The sequence below is a fragment of the Phacochoerus africanus genome, chromosome 4, assembly GCF_016906955.1.
Source record: "Phacochoerus africanus isolate WHEZ1 chromosome 4, ROS_Pafr_v1, whole genome shotgun sequence".
Taxonomy (NCBI): domain Eukaryota; kingdom Metazoa; phylum Chordata; class Mammalia; order Artiodactyla; family Suidae; genus Phacochoerus; species Phacochoerus africanus.
Window position 1 is genome coordinate 135,473,974 of NC_062547.1, and position 18,478 is coordinate 135,492,451.

Genomic DNA, 18,478 nt, shown 5'->3' on the forward strand with positions numbered 1-18,478 from the left:
TTGCAAATGTCACAGTTTGCAGGCTGGTGATTCCCTGCTCCTATTTAACTTTGTCTGAAATGCTGGCAGCAAGACCTACACTGGCCCTCTCCAGCTTTGTAACGGCACAGTGATGACAACGCGGGGCAGATCTGCCTCTCAGACACACTTAGAAGTGGAAGGAACAGGGGAAAAGGAATAGCGCTGTCCAAGTCGCTCCCTGTTTAAACAGCCGGTCGGGACTGGACTGGCCTTTTATTCCAGAATCCTGCCACCCAGAGGGGCCGATGTTCTGGCCTGGCTGGGGCTCGTCCTCAGGTGGGCTCAGAGACTTTTTCTTTCAGGGGCTGCCGCAATTGAGAAGAGTTTTCCAAAAGGAGAAGGCCCATGAAAGTTGGAGGATTTCAGTAATAGAAGGGGGAGTTTGGAAGTCAATGTGTCCAGAAATTGAGGCAGGAATTAAAAAAAAAAAAAAAAAAGAGTTGTGTTTTCCATCCTTCCCAGTTATCATGAAACTAAAATATTAGGCTTTTGAGGTCAGTTTCCTTGACCGATATCTACCTATTTTACCTTAAAAATATTGATGAATGTATACATCGAGGCACACTCCTAGGAGTTGTTGGTGACAAGTATTTTTGGTGGACGGAGGTGTGTGAGACATACCAGAGGATTGGCTTATCTCAGGAAATCTGATGGGGCAGGTGGGCCGGGCATTTAGGTGGGAGCGAGAAGCTCTATTTCCAGGGAGGCAGGGGAGGTCTGCGTCTTCCTTTGCCTGCAAGGGGCCCTTCCTCAGCAGCCTAGGAAGATCACGGCCACTTTCGCAGGTGAAGGCATCTAAACTAGCCAATACCTCTGGATGGGACCAACTCTAGGCGGCTTTTGAAAAATGATCATTCAAGTTCGAAAGCATACAGGTGTGCTTTGGCCACGGATGGGCATGAGAGACAAAGGGGGTGTTTCAAGACCTAAGGGCGCCTCGTCCTTGCTGAGCTTCTCCCACATGGGCTGTGTTCACCGTGCTGTTGGGTTGTACTTCTTCGATGCCCACTGGAGAGCCCACTGCAGCCTGAGACATTTGGAAATAAGGCAGCAGTGCCAGCCCGCATCCTGTTGAGCTTTGGGGTGTGTGTGAGTGGGGAGAGAGGGACCCGAGTATAAGGAAACTCTGAGAGGTGCTGTCTGTGGCATGATATGATGCAGGGCTTAGGGGGCCAGAGCTGAGGGGCAAGGGCCACAGGCAGAAAAGAAATCGGCTTTTAAAAGGGATAATCTTAGGAACCTGCCTGGACTCCATTCGTATCCTTGGGGTTTTTGCATTGAGCCTGGAGATGGCTATTCCGCAGGCCACCCACACCCTTCCAGGTAATCCTGGCCGGCCCTGACTCTGTAGTACTGGGCTGGCTAATAAATGACCCCCTTCAGTGATGAAAAGCAGGCACGCAGGGTTTTCCTGGTCTGGGGAGGGGGGGTCCCGGTCCAGAATGGAGCCTTTACTATTGTGGTGGCTTGATGTGCGCTTGGGGGTGTCCGTGGGATAGAGGACCACAATCTTTTGATGACTATCGGCCTTCTTTCTGGCTGTGGGATGCGGCGACTCTCAGAGACTTGGCCTAAGGCAGGGAAGAACACAGCTGGACCTCAGAGAGCCTCTTTCTGCTTCCTGGCAATTCAGATTATAAAAAATTATTCTTTAATCAAAATTTCCAAAATAAAGTGAGTGATTTCCCCATCTCCCAAGATGCAGTAAGTCCTGTCGGCTCTCCCTCGGGCTTACAACAAGTCAAATGGAAAGAAAAGCAAGCAGCAGCTGCGAAGGAGAAAATGAAGTCCAGAGCAAGCGCGGATGTGGCTCTCACGCCGGGAGGAAAAGCCCTGTTCCTGGGAACCTGCGTCTCCAGGCCCGGCCTCAGGTCACTCCATCGGGGTGAGGTCTGGCCAGACCCGGTGGAAAAGAATGACCACACCATCTGCCTGGACAGCGGGAGCTGCTGGTTCCTTGGCCGCCCAGGTCCCGTGGCTTGTAGCTGGGCGCAGAAAGGCTTCTCTGCCACGGCAGGGCGTTCCCGTCGAAGCTCGAGGCCGAAATCATCCCTCTGAACGAAAACCCCGATCTCATTAGCAGCGCAAACCGAAACTTGCAAGGAGACCAGTGTTGAACCACAAAGCGGATAGAGGTTTTTGCTTTTGTCTGTAAAAATGTACAGGGCGCCTGCTTGGGGCCGCGGGGTCAGGACCAGGCGATGCTCCGTGGCTGCTTCATACCTCGCCCACCCATACCACCGTGGTCCCCCCTTTGACGGCCGCCACCTCGCAGCGCAGCGCGTTTTGTCTCCCGTTGATGAGGAACAGCGACTCGCGGGCCGGCGTGAGCAGGTACTGTCCGAACAGCCCGCTGTCCCTCACGATCCTGCGGGGCCCGGGCGGCTCCTTCAGGCCCCTGAGCAGGCCCGTCTTCCCCGTGGACAGCTCCAGGAACAGCAGGTCCGGCTCTGCCTCCAGCGAGGCGTAGACGTAGTACTGGTTGCCCTGGGTGGAGGAGCGCTGGAAGGCCACGTCCGAGATGCCCCGACCCACTTTCAGGTCATAGAGGGTCTGGATCTGCCCCCGCAGCGTGATCTCCTGCACGTGCAGCTGGGGGCTGGTGGCGGCGGCGCTGACGACGAAGCGCCCGTCGGGGGACGTGTGCGGGGCGCCGGTAACGTGGCCGTTGGGGCCAACCACGGCGTCCGTGACGCTGTCGATCAGCAGCTGCGGGGCGGCGGCCACCGAGGGGCTGTCCTGCCGGCACTGGATGAAGAAGTAGCCGCCCAGGTGGCTGTGGGCCATGGCCTGCGGCAGGCAGCCGTGCCTCTGCAGCCCGATGGTCTTGAGCAGCATCAGCGTTTCCAGGTCGACTTTGTGCACTGCAGGGTCAGATTTGTTGAAGATGAAGCCGAATCTGGGAGGATGCAAACTGAGGTCAGCGGGGAAGGAGGCCTTTTTGGGGAGGGGGGGTCTGTCAATTGTGTGAAACGCCTGCACCCTGTATCCTAATCCTTTCATCATCTAAGAGCCTCTAGGAAGGTCTGCCATTCTGCAGGGCATGGCCTGGGAAGTGATTGTCTATCATCTCAAACCAGAGGCAGCTGGCTTGCAAAATGTTCCTGGATGTATGCTCTCCTATCATGCACGAAATGACAGAGGAGGCGGCTCAAAGTGCCTTCAGCGGGCTTCTCCCTCTGGGATGCCTTTGATTCAGCTTCCCTGAGTCCCTCTGCCAGCTGGGAAGTGGTGGCCTGTGGCTGGAGGGAAAGGACAAGGGGAGGCGTGAACCTCCAGTGGAGCTGTTCTCTGCACTAACTGGTGCGTCAGAGTTTGGGCAGCCAGAGGCAGCAGAACAAGGAGACCTGTTCTATCTGTGACCCTTTATCTGGGAGGGGAAGGTGAAGGACAGTCCCCTCTCTCTGGCCACACTGACCATGCTGGTTGGAAGGACCTTGGTTGGGGCAGAGGGCAGCTTTTCCTGTTGCAGCCAGATGGCCTGGCTGCTCTGGGGCCCTCCTGGCTGCCGGACCAGGGGCAAGATGTTTGTCTCTCTGAGCCTCTGCACATTGAATGAGGGGTGTTCCTTCCAAGGGCTGTTGGGAGGATTAAATCTAAGAGGGAGCTTCCGTAGGTGGTCGCTGCTCATACCTGGTCTTGGTGACACTTTTCTTTGGAGGCTGGCGGCCCAGGAGCCTGACTCCAGGCAGCACTTTCCTCTGATCATGAGAGCCTCTGCCTAAACCCCTCAGTCGTCGAGGCCTCTGGCTGCTGTGTACACTCATAGGAGTGGCGTAAAAGCTCTTACACACTTTTCTCTTGAATGACAAATGGTGCCTCGGCGTGGGGAAAATGCCCATTGGACAGCATCTCTAAAGCATCCTTAAGGAGCCAGAGTATGGAAAGAGCAGGAAAGCAAAGCCCACGCTGACGGGGAACTGTAAGGTAAAAAGCCACACGAGGCTCTGCAGTGTCTGAGTCTGCACACCTTGTAGCTGAATCCAGCTTCGAGGGGTTTTACCATCTACAACTGTTTCAGAGGCTCTTCCCCAGGTACCCGCTGCAGTGAGATGGGGAAGCCATAGGGTGGCTACGGTCTCTCTTGGGCAAGGATAAATGGGCGAGTGCTATTTTTACAAGGCCAGCTTCGGCTTGCAGAAAGGAGGTGTTTCTTCCTGGAACAGGGTGCTCGACGTCAGAATAAAGGCAGGCCTAAGTACTGCCCTGAGACATTGGAGTCTTGATGCCCTTATAAAAGGGCACGCGCAGCCTTCTGGCAGTGGCGTCTCTACAGAAGGTGTGAGGGGTGCTTTGAAATAAATAGGGCGGGGGTGTGGCCAGGCTGGGATGAGGCCACAGCTGTTAGGAAGCTGTGCCTTTGGATGGAGGCAACCCGGGCACCCAGGAAGCCTTGTTCCCTTGCGGGCTCCCTACACTGCTGCTCTGGGGACTCCTAGCGGAACCGCAGCATGTGGTCAGCAGAGAATACGGCCGAAGGGGGCACTAGCTTTACACTCATGCTGATGCTGCCAGGTCCTGGCTGTGTGACTTTGGCCAGTGCCTTAGCTTCTCTGAGCCCAAGTGTCCTCATCTCTGAAACAGGTTTGAACCCACCTCTACTAGTTGTTTGTGTCCAGTGAGGAGAAGGTACTCAACTAACCATGGTTGTTTGCTCCTTTCCTCTCCTGTCCTCACCCAAGGATGCGACTTCCTGACCTCACTGGGTCCCTGAGGGCATAGGAACCGTGTGCCTTCCTTGATGGCTATCATTAAGGTCTAGGAGTGGGACTGTTGCTCTGTCCCTTCCTGATGAGGTGAAAGCCAGCCCAGGAGGCGTGTGGAGAGACAGAAAAAGGAGCAGGGCCACCCTGGGCGAAGGTGCCCCGTGCTGGGCTGAGCTGGGGACATGGGGTAGCTTAGGCCATTGCAGGCTGGTCTTACCTGATGTGGTTGATGATGAGGTTTGTGGGGGGAATGAAGAAATCGTCCATTCCTGCAAACGGCGTGCGGATGAGGTGCTGGCCCTGGCCGGTGCTGGCTTCTGTGATCACCTGTAACACAGACCGGAAGGCCCGGTGAGGGCTGGAAACCCGCAGATCCTTGCAGGCTGCTTGAGAGAGGGACAGACCACGGGCGAGCCACAGTCTTAGCAGGGAGGCAGGAGCAGAGCAGAGGCTGCTTGGGAATGTCGTGGTCAGGGACCCATCCTTCCTGGGAGAGGAAGTGAGGGGACAGGAGTGCATGACTGGATCGTTCCCTCCTGCTCTGTCCAGCCTGTCCCCGGCTGACCGTGCTACACGGTGTTGGCCCCTGTGCTGTGACAGCAGAGCCAGGGCTTGCAGGGACCGTGCTAGGGTTTCTGAAGTTGGGGGGGAGTCCCTGGGATCGAAACAGCTCTGCTCAGAGACAGCCTCCCCCACCCCAGGGAATCTCGCCTTCGAGAGACCCAGGCCACTCTGGGAAAGGGAGAGAGCGCTTTTAAATCAGGAAAATGCTGAATGGTGCAACTGCTGACTCTTCTCTGTATTTCCCCCTGATGCCTGGTACCTGGGTCAGTTTGTTGAGTATCTCTGTCGCATGTTGCTTGCAGAGGTGCCTTCAGAGAATTATGACTCCATAATTTATTACAGAAAGCAGGCATCCTTTAGGAGATGCCGGCCATGTCATTTAGAAGCCTGTGATCTGCATATTGGGAGGGGGTCCAGTTTCACAAAGGGGACTCGCTCTGAGAGCTGAAGAACTAGGCCCTGTGTTTTGTGCAAATTGATAGTGACAGAGCAGGGCTGCCCGTTCTCCTGGAGGCGGCACTTGGACTTGGCAGGAGGTGACTTGAGTCTTCCTCGATGGGTGTCCCTGCTGTGTCTATGTTGGGGGAGGGGCACATAGCACAGAATGAAGCCAAGTGCTGCCTGGGGTGAGCCAGGATGACAGTGTGGTCTGGAGGTCCTGCCAGAAAGCCCCCTGTGGTCAGGCTGGGCTTCTGCCCATCAGCGGCTGAGCCCATAGGTGCCGCAGGCAGACCAGAGACACCACCAGACAGCTGGTGTCCTCTTGCCTGCTGCCTGTGCTCATCAGCCTCAAGCTCTAGGTGCTTGCCCAGAAACGTGGCAGATCTGCGGCCAGATGAGAGGCTTGGCCAGCTTGGGGGTGGGGCAGTTTTGGCCGGAGGACTCGGAGGACAAGCCTGGACTCTCTGAGCAGGACAAGAGGCAGAGGGAGGTACCACTGCCTCACCTTCATACTGGGGCCATGTACACAGAAGGAAGGAGGCAGAGTTTTGCAGCCTGAGCCTGAGGACAGCCTCTGGTGGGGCTTTGTGAGTCGCTTGGCCTCAGATGCTTTTACGTTTTAAGAGTGGGCCAGCCTTTGGGCTTTAAGGATGAGACAGAGAGCACCAGCCTGCCTCTTTGGACAGGCAGGTTTGAGTTTTTCAGATCGTGCTTTTCTCAGGGGGTGAGCAGGCAGAAGGCCGGATTAGAAGGATGAGGGCTGTGATGGTCCGTCTTGGGGCAGCTGTAAAGCTAGGTTATTTTCTTGTGATTAAAAAAAAATGGCCAAATGACACTTCTATGGCAAGTCCATGGGAAAAAACTCAGAACGGGGCACTACAAAAATATCAGTGGTAGGAAAGTGGGTCTTAAAGAATCTAGGTGAAAATGCCAGAGAATTCCAAGAAGTCATGCGATCATTTCTTGATATCAGGCCTATCATTTTAGCTTATGATAGAGATGGAAAATTACAGGCTGTCAGCGGTCAGTGTCATTCACACTTCACCACCCTGACACCCTATATTCAGAGGTTACTTCATCAAAACCCAGTGGCATGGGCCACTGAACAGATGTGGGCTAGTCAGCCTCATTTCTCCAATGAGTCATGAGTTTTCTTCTTGGCCTGTGTCCTAGCACATGGCTGGGCACATTCATGACCAAATGATAAGTAGGTGAGCCTCTCAAATTGCTTGGCTCTATGGGCCCTGGTCCAGGAGATGTATGTAGGTGGCTGGATATCAGGAGATGTCACTGGGTGGGCAGTGTGGGTATAAGGGCTGGGCATCTGCTTCAGAGGGCGGATGAAGCCAGATGTATTGACACATGGGAAGGAAGGGGCCCAAGATATCCAGTGTGATGGGCAGAGAGGCAGCTATAAGCTGGGTCTGGGAGTGGGCCGGGCAAGACCGTGATGGGCAGGATTCGAGAAGCGGCCCAAGGTTCAAACGCCGATTCCTAGGGGAGGGCCTTGGTAGAATCAGCCTCATTTATGGAACCACCTTCATTTAGTCATGACAAAGTTTGTGTAACCAGTTCTTTAGTGTTGGATATTTAGAAACATTAGAAGGAGTTTCTGCTGTGGCTCAGTGGGTTAAGAACCTGACTACTATCCAAGAGGATGTGGGTTCAATCCCTGGTCTCGCTCACTGGGTTACGGCCCTGGTGTTGCCGTGAGCTGTGGTGTAGGTCGAAGATGCAGGTTGGATCTGGTGTGGCTGTGGCTGTGGCTGGCAGCTGCAGCTCTGATTTGGCTCCTAGTCTGGGAACTTCCATATGCTGCAGGTGCAGCCCTAAAAAGAAAAAAAAAAAAAGAAAAAAAGAAAAATGCAAACATTAGGATATTATTTTGAATGTTTTATAAATATAACCAATACAATAACACATAATGTAGTTGAATCTTTGTGCCTGTCGCTCGATGATCCCCTTTGGATACGTTCTGAGAGGTCCAGTTGCTGGTGTGCAAGCCATGTCCTGAGGAGTCTGCTTCCTCTTTCCAAATTACTCACCACAAAAGCTCTGCCAGTTGACATTTCCAGGAGCAGTTTTTGCAAGCAGTGGTTTTCTGAACCTGAGCCCACAGAGAGGAAGGTGGGTTTATTCAATCTATTTCATTTTCTTGTCATAGTGCATTTCTCAGCCGTTACAATTAGGGTGATGGTGGGCATGATGGTCTAATTCCTGATATTAATTAAAATGCTTTTAGCGTTTTGTCATTTAGGTAAGATTTGCTCTTGGTTTCTGGGAAACGGTCTTCATTTTGTTTAAGGAATTTCCTTTCATTCCTGTTTTTAGCTTTTTCTTTTTTTTTTCAAAATTAAGAATGGCTGCTGTGTTTAGTTAGATGCCTTTTTAGCATGTATTGAAAATATTAGTTTGTTTTAATTTGTGTTATGAATAACATTGACTGATTTCCTGAGAGTGAACCATCATTGCATGCTGGGAATTTGTTCCCTGCTTGAGGACGTAGATGCATTGTTGGACTCTATTTTAAATTCCATGTTTAGAATTTTGCTTCTGTATTCATAAGTGAGATTAGTTGATAGTTTTATTTTTTTAATACTAAGGAGCTGCACATTTTCCCCCATCTGGACTGGGATAGTTCAAATCATATTTAAGTTATCTGTATTTGAACTATTTGATTAAGCTCAGCTGTACAGTTTTTCTATGGAGATCTTTAATCTTTAAAAAAAACCTGTTCTATGGTAATTGTTCTCTGTTTTCCTTTTCTCAAGTTAGATTTTTTTCCTGCATTTTGCAAATAATCATCCGTTTCTTCTGGGTTTTAAAATTTGTTGTAGGGAAGGAATAAAAATACTCAAAAATGTCATCTTTTACAGAAATAAAAGAGAATGTAGAGAATATTGTTTGAAAGTGATGGTTGAGATAGTTAAATAGCAAATTATTCCAACTGTATTATTTTAGAATTATTTTCATCCTCCTGTATTTGCAGTAATAGCGCTTTTCTCCTTCCTCATTTTGTGTGCTCTTTTCTTTATCAGGGTTGTAGAGGATTTATTAGTTTATCTTTGTTCTTTTTTTGGTCTTGTTTCTAATTACTCCTTCCTGCCAGTTACTTTGTTCTTTTTCTAATTTCTTAATACAAATACTTCCTCTGCAGGCTTTTAAGACACAAATATTCCTTGTGTATATAGCATTCTCTGGATCCCATAGGTTTTGATGAGAAGCACTCTCTTTTTTCATTGCTTTTGAGACAGTTTGTAATTTCTCCTTTTAATTTTTCTCTTTGATTCAGTAGTGATCTAGGAGTGTTTCCTTCTTAGATCATTTTAATTATTTCTAATTATCAGATAACGTAGCATCTAACACTGACTTTTATAAAGTTTGTTAAATTTTTTTTTGTGGTTACTAATACACTTATTATATGGACATGTGAAAAAATTCTATTTGGCAGAGGAAAGATTTCCTATATGTTTATTAAGTGAAATTTCTTACTCATATTATTCAGTTTTCCCCTCCCATTAGTCTGTCTCAATATGCACAATTTAAGTGCATTTTAAGTCAAATTCTCCTTGTATTTTTTTTTGTCTTTTTTGTTGTTGTTGTTATTGTTGTTGCTATTTCTTGGGCCGCTCCCGCGGCACATGGAGGTTCCCAGGGTAGGGGTCGAATCGGAGCTGTGGCCACCGGCCTGTGCCAGAGCCACAGCAACGCAGGATCCGAGCCGCGTCTGCAACCTACACCACAGCTCACGGCAACGCCGGATCCTTAACCCACTGAGCAAGGGCAGGGACCGAACCCACAACCTCATGGTTCCTAGTCGGATTTGTTAACCACTGCGCCACGACGGGAACTCCCCTCTCCTTGTATTTTTAATCATTCTTGTTTTATGTATTTAGTGATGTTGTTTGCTATCTGTTGGCTGTCTTCTCATAATGTGTCTCCTTATGCTGGTTTTTAACTTTAACTTTGACCTTGTCTGATATTCACATTACACACATGCATCTTTTTGTCTGCCTAGGATTACTATGTCCACTCTTTTCAATTCAACCTTTTATTATTATTTTATGTTACACATTTTTTCTCTTCCTCCCTTGCAAACCCAGTGTGATCATCTCTGCTTTTCATAGGAGAAATTGGTTTGTCACATTTGGGATAATTAGATATTTAACTATCTCAACTATTCCTTTCAAACAACATTCTCTATATCCCTCTTTTAATCCCAAATGATGAGATTTTTGAGTATTTTTATTCCCTCTTCTTTCCTCCACTCCCTACTCTTACCAAAATAATTTATCATCTTTAGTTAGAGCCTGGTATCAGAATTTCTCTTTCAGTGCATTTCTCCTAATTCAAATGTCCTTATTTCGCACTTATTATACATTTCCTGATAGCCTCTCCTCATCCATCTTATTTTAATTTTGGATATTCCTCTCTAGGTGTCTTTCTTATGACTGTCTCCTCTTTATCTTTCTCCATCTTGATATCTCTGATCTGGTTTACCTGGTGTTTTTCTGGTATTTTCCATGATAGAGCCTCTGGATTCTGGCATATCCTTGGGTCTTTCTTTTGTCCTGACAGGTACATGAAACCTTGGATCTCAGCGCTTTTATCTTGGTAGCATGTAGATGTGAGTCCATGGTCTTCGGCTGCTGTTGCAGGTGAGCAGTCCGATGTCAACTCCATTGTTCTTTCTTTCACAAGGTGACTTGTTCTTTCTGTCCTGAAACTTGTTATTCTTGCTCTTTCTGTCCTGACACTTCCTTATTTTTGGACGTCCAGGGTTTTACCAAGATCAGAGATGTGTTATTTCTCATCAAGTTAGTCTGGAACTTCTAGATCCCTTTCAATCTACACGCTTTACTTTTCCAATTTGGACATGTTATTCTAAATTTATTTAATGTCTGACTCCATCCCAATGATTATCTTTTCTCTTTCTAAATATCTTTTGGCTTTGAAACTTCTTTTGAGACTTTATATCTTAATTTTTTCTTATAGTCTATCATTTGAGGATTTTCTTATTATCTTTCAGGCTTCTTTGGATCTCAGTCAAAACCTTGCATTTTTCAACCCATCTACTGCTGTTTTTAAATTAGGAAATGATTTTTGTTAATTCTTAGTTCGAGAAAAATATTTTTTTGGTGGACCCTTTCCTTGAATTTCCTTACATGCTTTTGTAGAGCTGCCAGAGGAACCAATTTTCTGGGCTTCTATCCTGTCTGAGAGACCTTTATTCTGGCTTCCAGATCCTCTAACGAGTTGGTTTTATTTTTCATAAGCTTGCTGGGGCCCAGGACATGTTGATGGCGTCCTCTGAGTGACCGTGGTCTTGGTTTGTAGGAGGTGAAGTGCTGCCCTTCCCCTGCCCCAGCAGCACATGTCCCCACGAGGACGTGTCTGTCAAGTGTTGATATGTGTGTGTGTCCCTGCTTTTGTAGCAATCTTAGGGACAGGGTGAACTTGGCTCTATCTGCAGCTCTTCCAGCTGGGGTTCTGAGAAAGAAACCCCTAATATCCTGAGGTAGCCATTGTGTACAAGAAATTCTGTTCAGCTCAATGGTTCTAAGCATCATCACTGGGAGAACTGAGGAAACAGGCATTCAAATCCCCTCTTGTAGGGCGTAATCCTCCCCTGTATCCCTGATGAGAAAGGCTGAGCCAGAACACTCAACACAGGAACGTGCTGACCTTCCCCAACTGGTAGAGAATGGGATCCTACACATCTGCTGGACCCATGCTCTCCGCAAGAGGCAAGATGGTGCAGTGGCTGAATGTCTGCCTAGCTTGGACTGGGGCCCAATTACTAAACTTTCCTGTGCCCTGGAGCACTGTGCATCCTCAGTAATGGCTTTTATTTATAAACATAATTGCTGCTGCTTCTTTTCTTTCTCCTTCCTTATTACCTGGTGCTTGCCACACAGCTCGAGTAAAGAAAGCCCTGGCTCCCTTCTCACTGCTTAGAGTCCAGAGGCTCATTTCTGCTTGGCCCCAGGAGCTCCTGGAGCAGGACAGACAGGTGTCTTGGGGCTGGATGTGGCTCAGGAGCTGCATTCTGGTTGTCGTGATGTCAGAATCCTATCCATTGTCAGTATTATTCTCTTTAACAGCAGGCCTGGCTGAAGATACTCTATTAATTACCTATAAGGGTGTTTCCTACTCTCTCTTCAGCCTTCATGGACATACTTTGGATGAATGTGATAAGCCACTTAGGGAAGTGGGAGACATTTATCAGAGTCCTTTCCTGCAGGTGGGCATTGTCCTCCATGTACTCAGCATACCTGGAGGCTTGGTTGGGACTTGTGCATATTCCCCCAGCTCAGGACCCACACTTGGTCATGTGACTTGTCATAGGACAGCTTAGCCGGCAGAGGGTCGACACCTATGGACTTGAAAAAAATAGTGACAAATTGGTCATCATTGTTATAGAAGCTGATTCGTTTCTAGGCCACTCTTGGGTGTGTAGAAAGCCAGCCCAGCAGCCTGCATAATCGGCCCATTTGGAAACCGAAGGCAGAAGCTTCCCCTCTGAGTTTGTTTTCAGAAGCATAAAGCTGGTGGTCAATAATGTTCCCCCTTTTAAAAACATCTTGCTTGTCTTACTTAAAGGGGACCCAGATCATCTTGGCAAAAGTCAAAACACTGATGCTTTCAGATTTCCCCTCAAGAACCAGCTTCAGGACCCTCCTATCACTTCTCCTGGAAGCCTTTCGGGCCTCTTGAACTCTTAGTGTCCTTCCCCAGCTCTTCCCCTCGGGTCATCTGAGACTGTCTTTGAAATCATTCATTATCACCTGTCTCCTACCTTTGCGCAGACTCTATCTTGCACATTATGCACCTGGGGCCTCTGAGACTCTGTGGCATCAAGGAAAGTCCTTTTTTACTGCTGTAACTGCAACTCTGATGTGTTTTAAGGACAGAGCTTCCCCAGGGGCCCTGTCACATGGAGACTCTTTTTCTACTTCTCATAGTACAGTTTTATAAGTTCCAAAACTGTTTCATGATGCTCATGCCACTGTGACCTCTGCTCTTTTTGGCAGTGGCCAAAGCCCTAGCCTTTTCCTTGGTTCACTAAAGATGCTCTGTCTTCTCTGCCACTCTGACTCCCCAAGTTTGGTGCCTTCATTGAACGTCCTGCTTGCTTAGTTCCTTCTTGGTTTCAATGATCTTTCCTCCTCCCCACTTCAGCTACCATGACTTAGACCTTGTCAACAAATTTTCTGAAATTTTAATTTAACCCACTATATTCTCTACCCTTTCTGACCTGAGGGGGAAAATCCCCTATTGTTTCTGTCCCCGCTGGTTAAAACTTTGGTAAAGAACTGTCAATAGAGTTCCTGAAACCACTTCTCCTTAACTGTTTGTATTCACTCCTCCCCTGAACTGCCCTAGAGCTTCATGGAAAATTCAGAGAGCACGTGGTGGTCCTTCTCTTATTTGACATTTCAGCAAGATGCTACTTGGTTGACCATTCCCCTCTGAAAAGGTTTTCTTCTCTCAGCCTCCCACCTCCCTGGCTTCTCTTCCTCATCCTGACTTCTATATACTTCTAAATGCTGGCATGTCCCACATCTTCATCTTTGACTGTCTGTCTCCATCCTTTCCCTGGGTGAGCTCGTCCAATGCCATGACCTAATACCCACTATACTCTGGTGACTTTAGAATTCATTCCACTGTTAACCCCAACTTGAGACAAAACCGAACTCTTGATTTTGCCCAGCCCTGCTGAAGTAGATTTCTTTTGGAGTCATCACCATCTTTGAAGTCTCCTTTTACTTTATTGCTCTAATTAAAACCCCCTGTCCTCCAAAGCCTCAAGTAGAGGCTGTTTCTGTTCTCCTACACTTCACATACCCCAGGTCCTTTGTTCATGCTTCCAGCGACTCCTCCTTGTTCCTATCATCTGTCCGCTTCCTGGCTGCTTCCCTTCATTTACCAAAGGCTTCAGGATCTGGCACTGTCTTCCTCTACCCACACCTTCTTAACTCACTGGTAATGAAACCATCCTGACACTATCTCTGGTTTCTTACACTTTTCTCTTTCTTTAAAAAAAAAAAACCTTCTTGATTACACATTCTGCTCCAGCTATCCCATTTGTCTGCCTTCTTCACAAACATCCCTAACGTGTGGATTGCAGGCATCCTCTCTCCTTTTTGCTTAACCTTGTCCAATCATATTTCATATTCTCACTCTGACTGAGTCAGAAGAGTTTCCCACAGTCTCAATATACTAAGGAGCAAAGACACGGAAGGGAAAATGTCCTGAAGAACATATCAGGTTCTCAAAGGGCTATTGTTTAGGACTAGGAGTCAATCATAGATTGATTAAGCCTTATGAAAGCTTCAACTCTGCCTTGATTCAACTTAGTCTGTGATTTAAGTGATTAATTCTCTACTTTCTCTCCATGAAAGAGGAAAGGGTAAACCCTCTGCAGTGGATGAGAGCCATATAAAGTTTCTAAAATGTTAGCTGGAATGTTTGACATTCAGAAAAAATTACTAGGTATCCCAAGATACAGCTTGAATGAAAACCACATAAATAAGACAATAGCAACAGACCCACAGATGATCCATAAAAATATAATTTTTTATAATTACGTAAAATATACCAAATGTAATATAGTTATCCATATAAATATAATATGCTTAATTTCATACATTTTATATATTGTTTTTTATACATGGAATCAAATAGAAATTCCCAGTGAAAATTACGATGTCTGAAATTAAGACCTCAATAAATAGGCACAGCAGAAGAAAGGATTAGTGAACTGAAAGACAAGTTGATAGAACAAATCCAAATTGAATTATACTGAACTACAAAGAGACAGAAAAGGATGGAAAATAAGAGAAAGAGATGTGTGGGACACAGTGGAAGATCTTTTTTTTTTCCCCCCAAGTTCCCAAAGAAGAGGCGAGAGAGAATGAGGCAGCAGAGTATTCAAAGAAATAACGGTTGAGAATTTTCCAATCAGATGGAAATTGTCAATACATATAGGTAAGAATCTTTGAAAACCCCAAATCAGAATAAATACAAATAACACCCCATACCTGGACACATCATAGAAAAACTGCTAAAGACCAAAGAGAAAATCTAGCAAGTAGCCAGAGAGAGAAAAAATACATTATCTTCAAAAGTTTGATAATAAGACTATTAACAAAAACAATGGAAGATAATGAAATGGCATATTAAAATGCCAAAAGGTATAACTGCCAATGTTTTGTTTTTTTTTTTAAACAAATAAATGGCAAATTTTCAAACAAAAACTGAGAATCTGTTGCCAGCAAACCTGCACTAAAAGAACTATCAAAGAGACTGCTTCAAAAGAGAATGAAAATGATCCCAGACAGAATACGTACTTTAGGAAAGAATACAGAGCAATGGAAAATGTAAATAAATGGGTGAATATAAATGACTATCAACTGTTCAAAATAATAATAGTCATGTCTTCTGGGCTTAAATTATATGGAGAATTAAAATTTATTTGCACAATAGTGAAAAAGGCAGGAGGGGGGTTAAAGGAGTTAAAGTATTCTAAAGTTCTGTCATTATTGGGCAAGTGAAGTAATAGCTTCTATGAGACTGTACTGAGGCAAGGATGCATGTTGTAATCCCTGTGGTGGTAGTATCAACAATGATAAAAGAATGCATGTACAACAGGTTAACATAGGGAAAGATAGAATAATAAAAATGACAGTTCAAAAGAAAGCAAAAAGAAGAAAAAAGCAACATAATCAGGTAGGTCAAATAAAAAAATTAAGATGGTACACATAACCATATAGTTTCATTAAAATATACACGGCTCAAATAATTCAAGTAAAAGGCCAAGATTATTAAACTAGATAAGAGCCAAAATCCAAATACATGTGGCTTTATAAAAGATCACTCCTATTATATATCTTTCTTTTTACAGCCACATCTTGGCATATGGAAGTTCCTGGCTAGGGCTGATTCGGGCTAGCACCCGAATCAGGGCTGCAGCAACGTCAGATCCTTAACCCACTGACTGAGGCCAGGAATTGAACCTATATCCTTATGGAGACTATATTGGGTTCTTAATGCACGGAGACACAATGTGAACTTCCTAAAAGATCACCTTTAAATATATTAGATCACCTTTAAATATATTACATAGAAAGGATGAAAGTGAATGGATGGAAAAATTATACCATGGTAACACCAATCCAATCCAAAATAAATATGATTTAGCTATACTAATATTAGATAAAAATAGACCTCCAGGCAAGAAGCTTTTCCAGAGATAAAGAGGGATAATCTGTAAGAAAAGGGATAGTCTGTAAGAAGAAAGAAGTCTAGCCCCCAGGAAGATAATTTTAAAGCAAAAATGGATGGAACTTGATAAATCCACAGAGTGGGAGACATCAACACACCTCTGAGCAGCTTGTAGACTAAGTGGACAGAAAAATCACTTAGTCTATCTGAATGATGCAATGAACCAACCTGATATAAATGGCATCTATACATAGAATATATTAGAGTATACATTCTTTAAAAGTACACGTAGAGAAGTGAAATTGAGTATGTAACAAAAACACTTCCTACAAACAAAAGTCCAGGAACAGATAGATGGCTTCACAGGTGAATTCTTCCAAACATAAAAATTAAAACTTATCCCCATCCTTCTTAAACTTTTCCAAAAGGTTGAAGAGGAAGGAATTAATCCCAAAGACATTCAAGGAAGCCACTATCACCCTAATACCAAATCCAGACAAAGATACTACCAAAAAAGAAAATTATAGGCCAGTATCTTTGATGAATATAGATGCAAAAATTCTCAACAAAATTTTATCTAACCAAATTCAACAACATATAAAAACGATCAAACACCATGACCAAGTGGGATTCATCCCAGGTTCACAAGGATGGTTCAATATAGGCAAATCAATCAACATCATACACCACATTAACAAAAGAAAAGTCAAACACAAAACCATCTCGATATATGCAGAAAAAGCATTTGACAAAATCCAGCATCCGTTCATGATAAAAAACTTACCAAACTGAGTGTAGAAGGAACATACCTTAATATAATAAAAGCCATCTATGACAAACCCACAGCCAATATAACACTCAATGGAGAAAAGCTGAAAGTGTTCCCGCTCAAGTGTGGAACAACACAACCATGCCCACTCTCACCACTTTTATTCAACATAGTATTGGAAGTCCTAGCCACAGTAATCAGACAAACAAAAGAAAAGGTATCCAAACTGAAAGAGAAGAGGTAAAATTGTCATTGTATGCAGATGATATGATACTATATATAGAAAACCCTAAGGACTTCACACGAAAACTACTCAAACTGATCAACGAATTCAGCAAAGTAGCGGGATACAAAATTAACATTCAGAAATCAGTTGCACCTCTGTATACTAGCAATGAAATATTAGAAAAGGAAAATAAAAATACAATAATACCTTTTAAAATCACCCCCCCCCAAATTAAATACCTAGGAATAAAACTGACAAAAGAGGTGAAAGATTTATATGCTGAGAACTATAAAACATTAATCAGGGAAATTAAAGAGGATTCAAAGAAATGGAAAGATATTCCATGCTCCTGGAAGAATTAGTAACATTAAAATGGCCATACTACCCAAAGCAATCTACAGCTTTAACGCAATCCCTATCAAATTGCTCATGACATTTTTCACAGAACTACAACAAACAATCCCAAACTTTATATGCCAAAGCAATCCTGAGGGGGAACAAAAAAACAAGCAGGAGGCATAACTCTCCCGGACTTCAGACCACATTACGAAGCTACAGTAATCAAGACAGTGTGGTACTGGTACAAAAACAGACGTATAGAGCAATGGAACAGAATAGAAAACCCAGAAATAAACCCAGACACCTATGGTCAATTAATCTTTGACAAAGGATGCAAGAATATAAAATGGGAAAAGGGGAGTCTCTTCAAGTGATGCCAGGAAAACTGGACAACTACATGTACATCGGTGAAACCAGAACACACCCTCACACCATGCACAAAAATAAACTCAAAACGGCTTAAAGACAAACATTAAGACAAGACACCATAAAACTCACAGAAGAGAACACAGGCAAAACATTCTCTGACATTAACCGTACAAATGTTTTCTTAGGTCAGTCTCCCAAGGCAACAGAAATAAAAACAAAAATAAACCAGTGGACCTAATCAAACTTAAAACAGGCACATGAAAAAATGTTCAACATCACTAATTATTAGAGAAATTCAAGTCAAAACTTCAATGAGGTACCACCTCACCCCGGTCAGAATGGCCATCATTAATATGTCTACAAATAACAAATGCTGGAGAGGGTGTGGAGAAAAGGGACCCCTCCTACACTGTTGGTGGGAATGTCAATTGGTACACCCACTATGGAAAGCAATATGAAGGGACCTCAGAAAACTAAATATGGAATTACCATATGATCCAGCAATCCCACTCCTGAGCAGACATCCAGACAAAAAAACTTTCATTGAAAAAGATACACGTACCCTTATGTTCACTGCAGCACTATTTATAATAAGACTTGGAAACAAACTAAATGTCCACTGACAGACGAATGGATTAAGAAGATGTGCTACATATACACAATGGAACACTTCTCAGCCATAAAAAAAAAATAATGCTACATATACACAATGGAACACTTTTCAGCCATAAAAAAAAATAATGCCATTTGTAGCAACATGGATGGAACTAGAGATTCTTACACTAACTGAAGTCAGAAAGAGAAAGACATACCATA

At 45.1% G+C, this 18,478-nt stretch overlaps 1 protein-coding gene across 1 annotated transcript in view; it reads right to left on the reverse strand.

Moving 5' to 3' along the window:
- Window positions 1-1,649: 1,649 nt before the first annotated feature.
- Window positions 1,650-18,478, reverse strand: part of FSTL4 (follistatin like 4) — a 416,868-nt gene continuing 400,039 nt past the window's right edge. The window contains exons 14-16 of the mRNA XM_047778622.1: window positions 12,008-12,115; window positions 4,945-5,054; window positions 1,650-2,920 (exon numbers count right to left, since the gene is read on the reverse strand). Of these exons, the coding sequence (XP_047634578.1) occupies window positions 2,239-2,920; window positions 4,945-5,054; window positions 12,008-12,115 (900 nt within the window). The 3' untranslated portion in view covers window positions 1,650-2,238. The remainder of the gene's footprint in view (window positions 2,921-4,944; window positions 5,055-12,007; window positions 12,116-18,478) is intronic.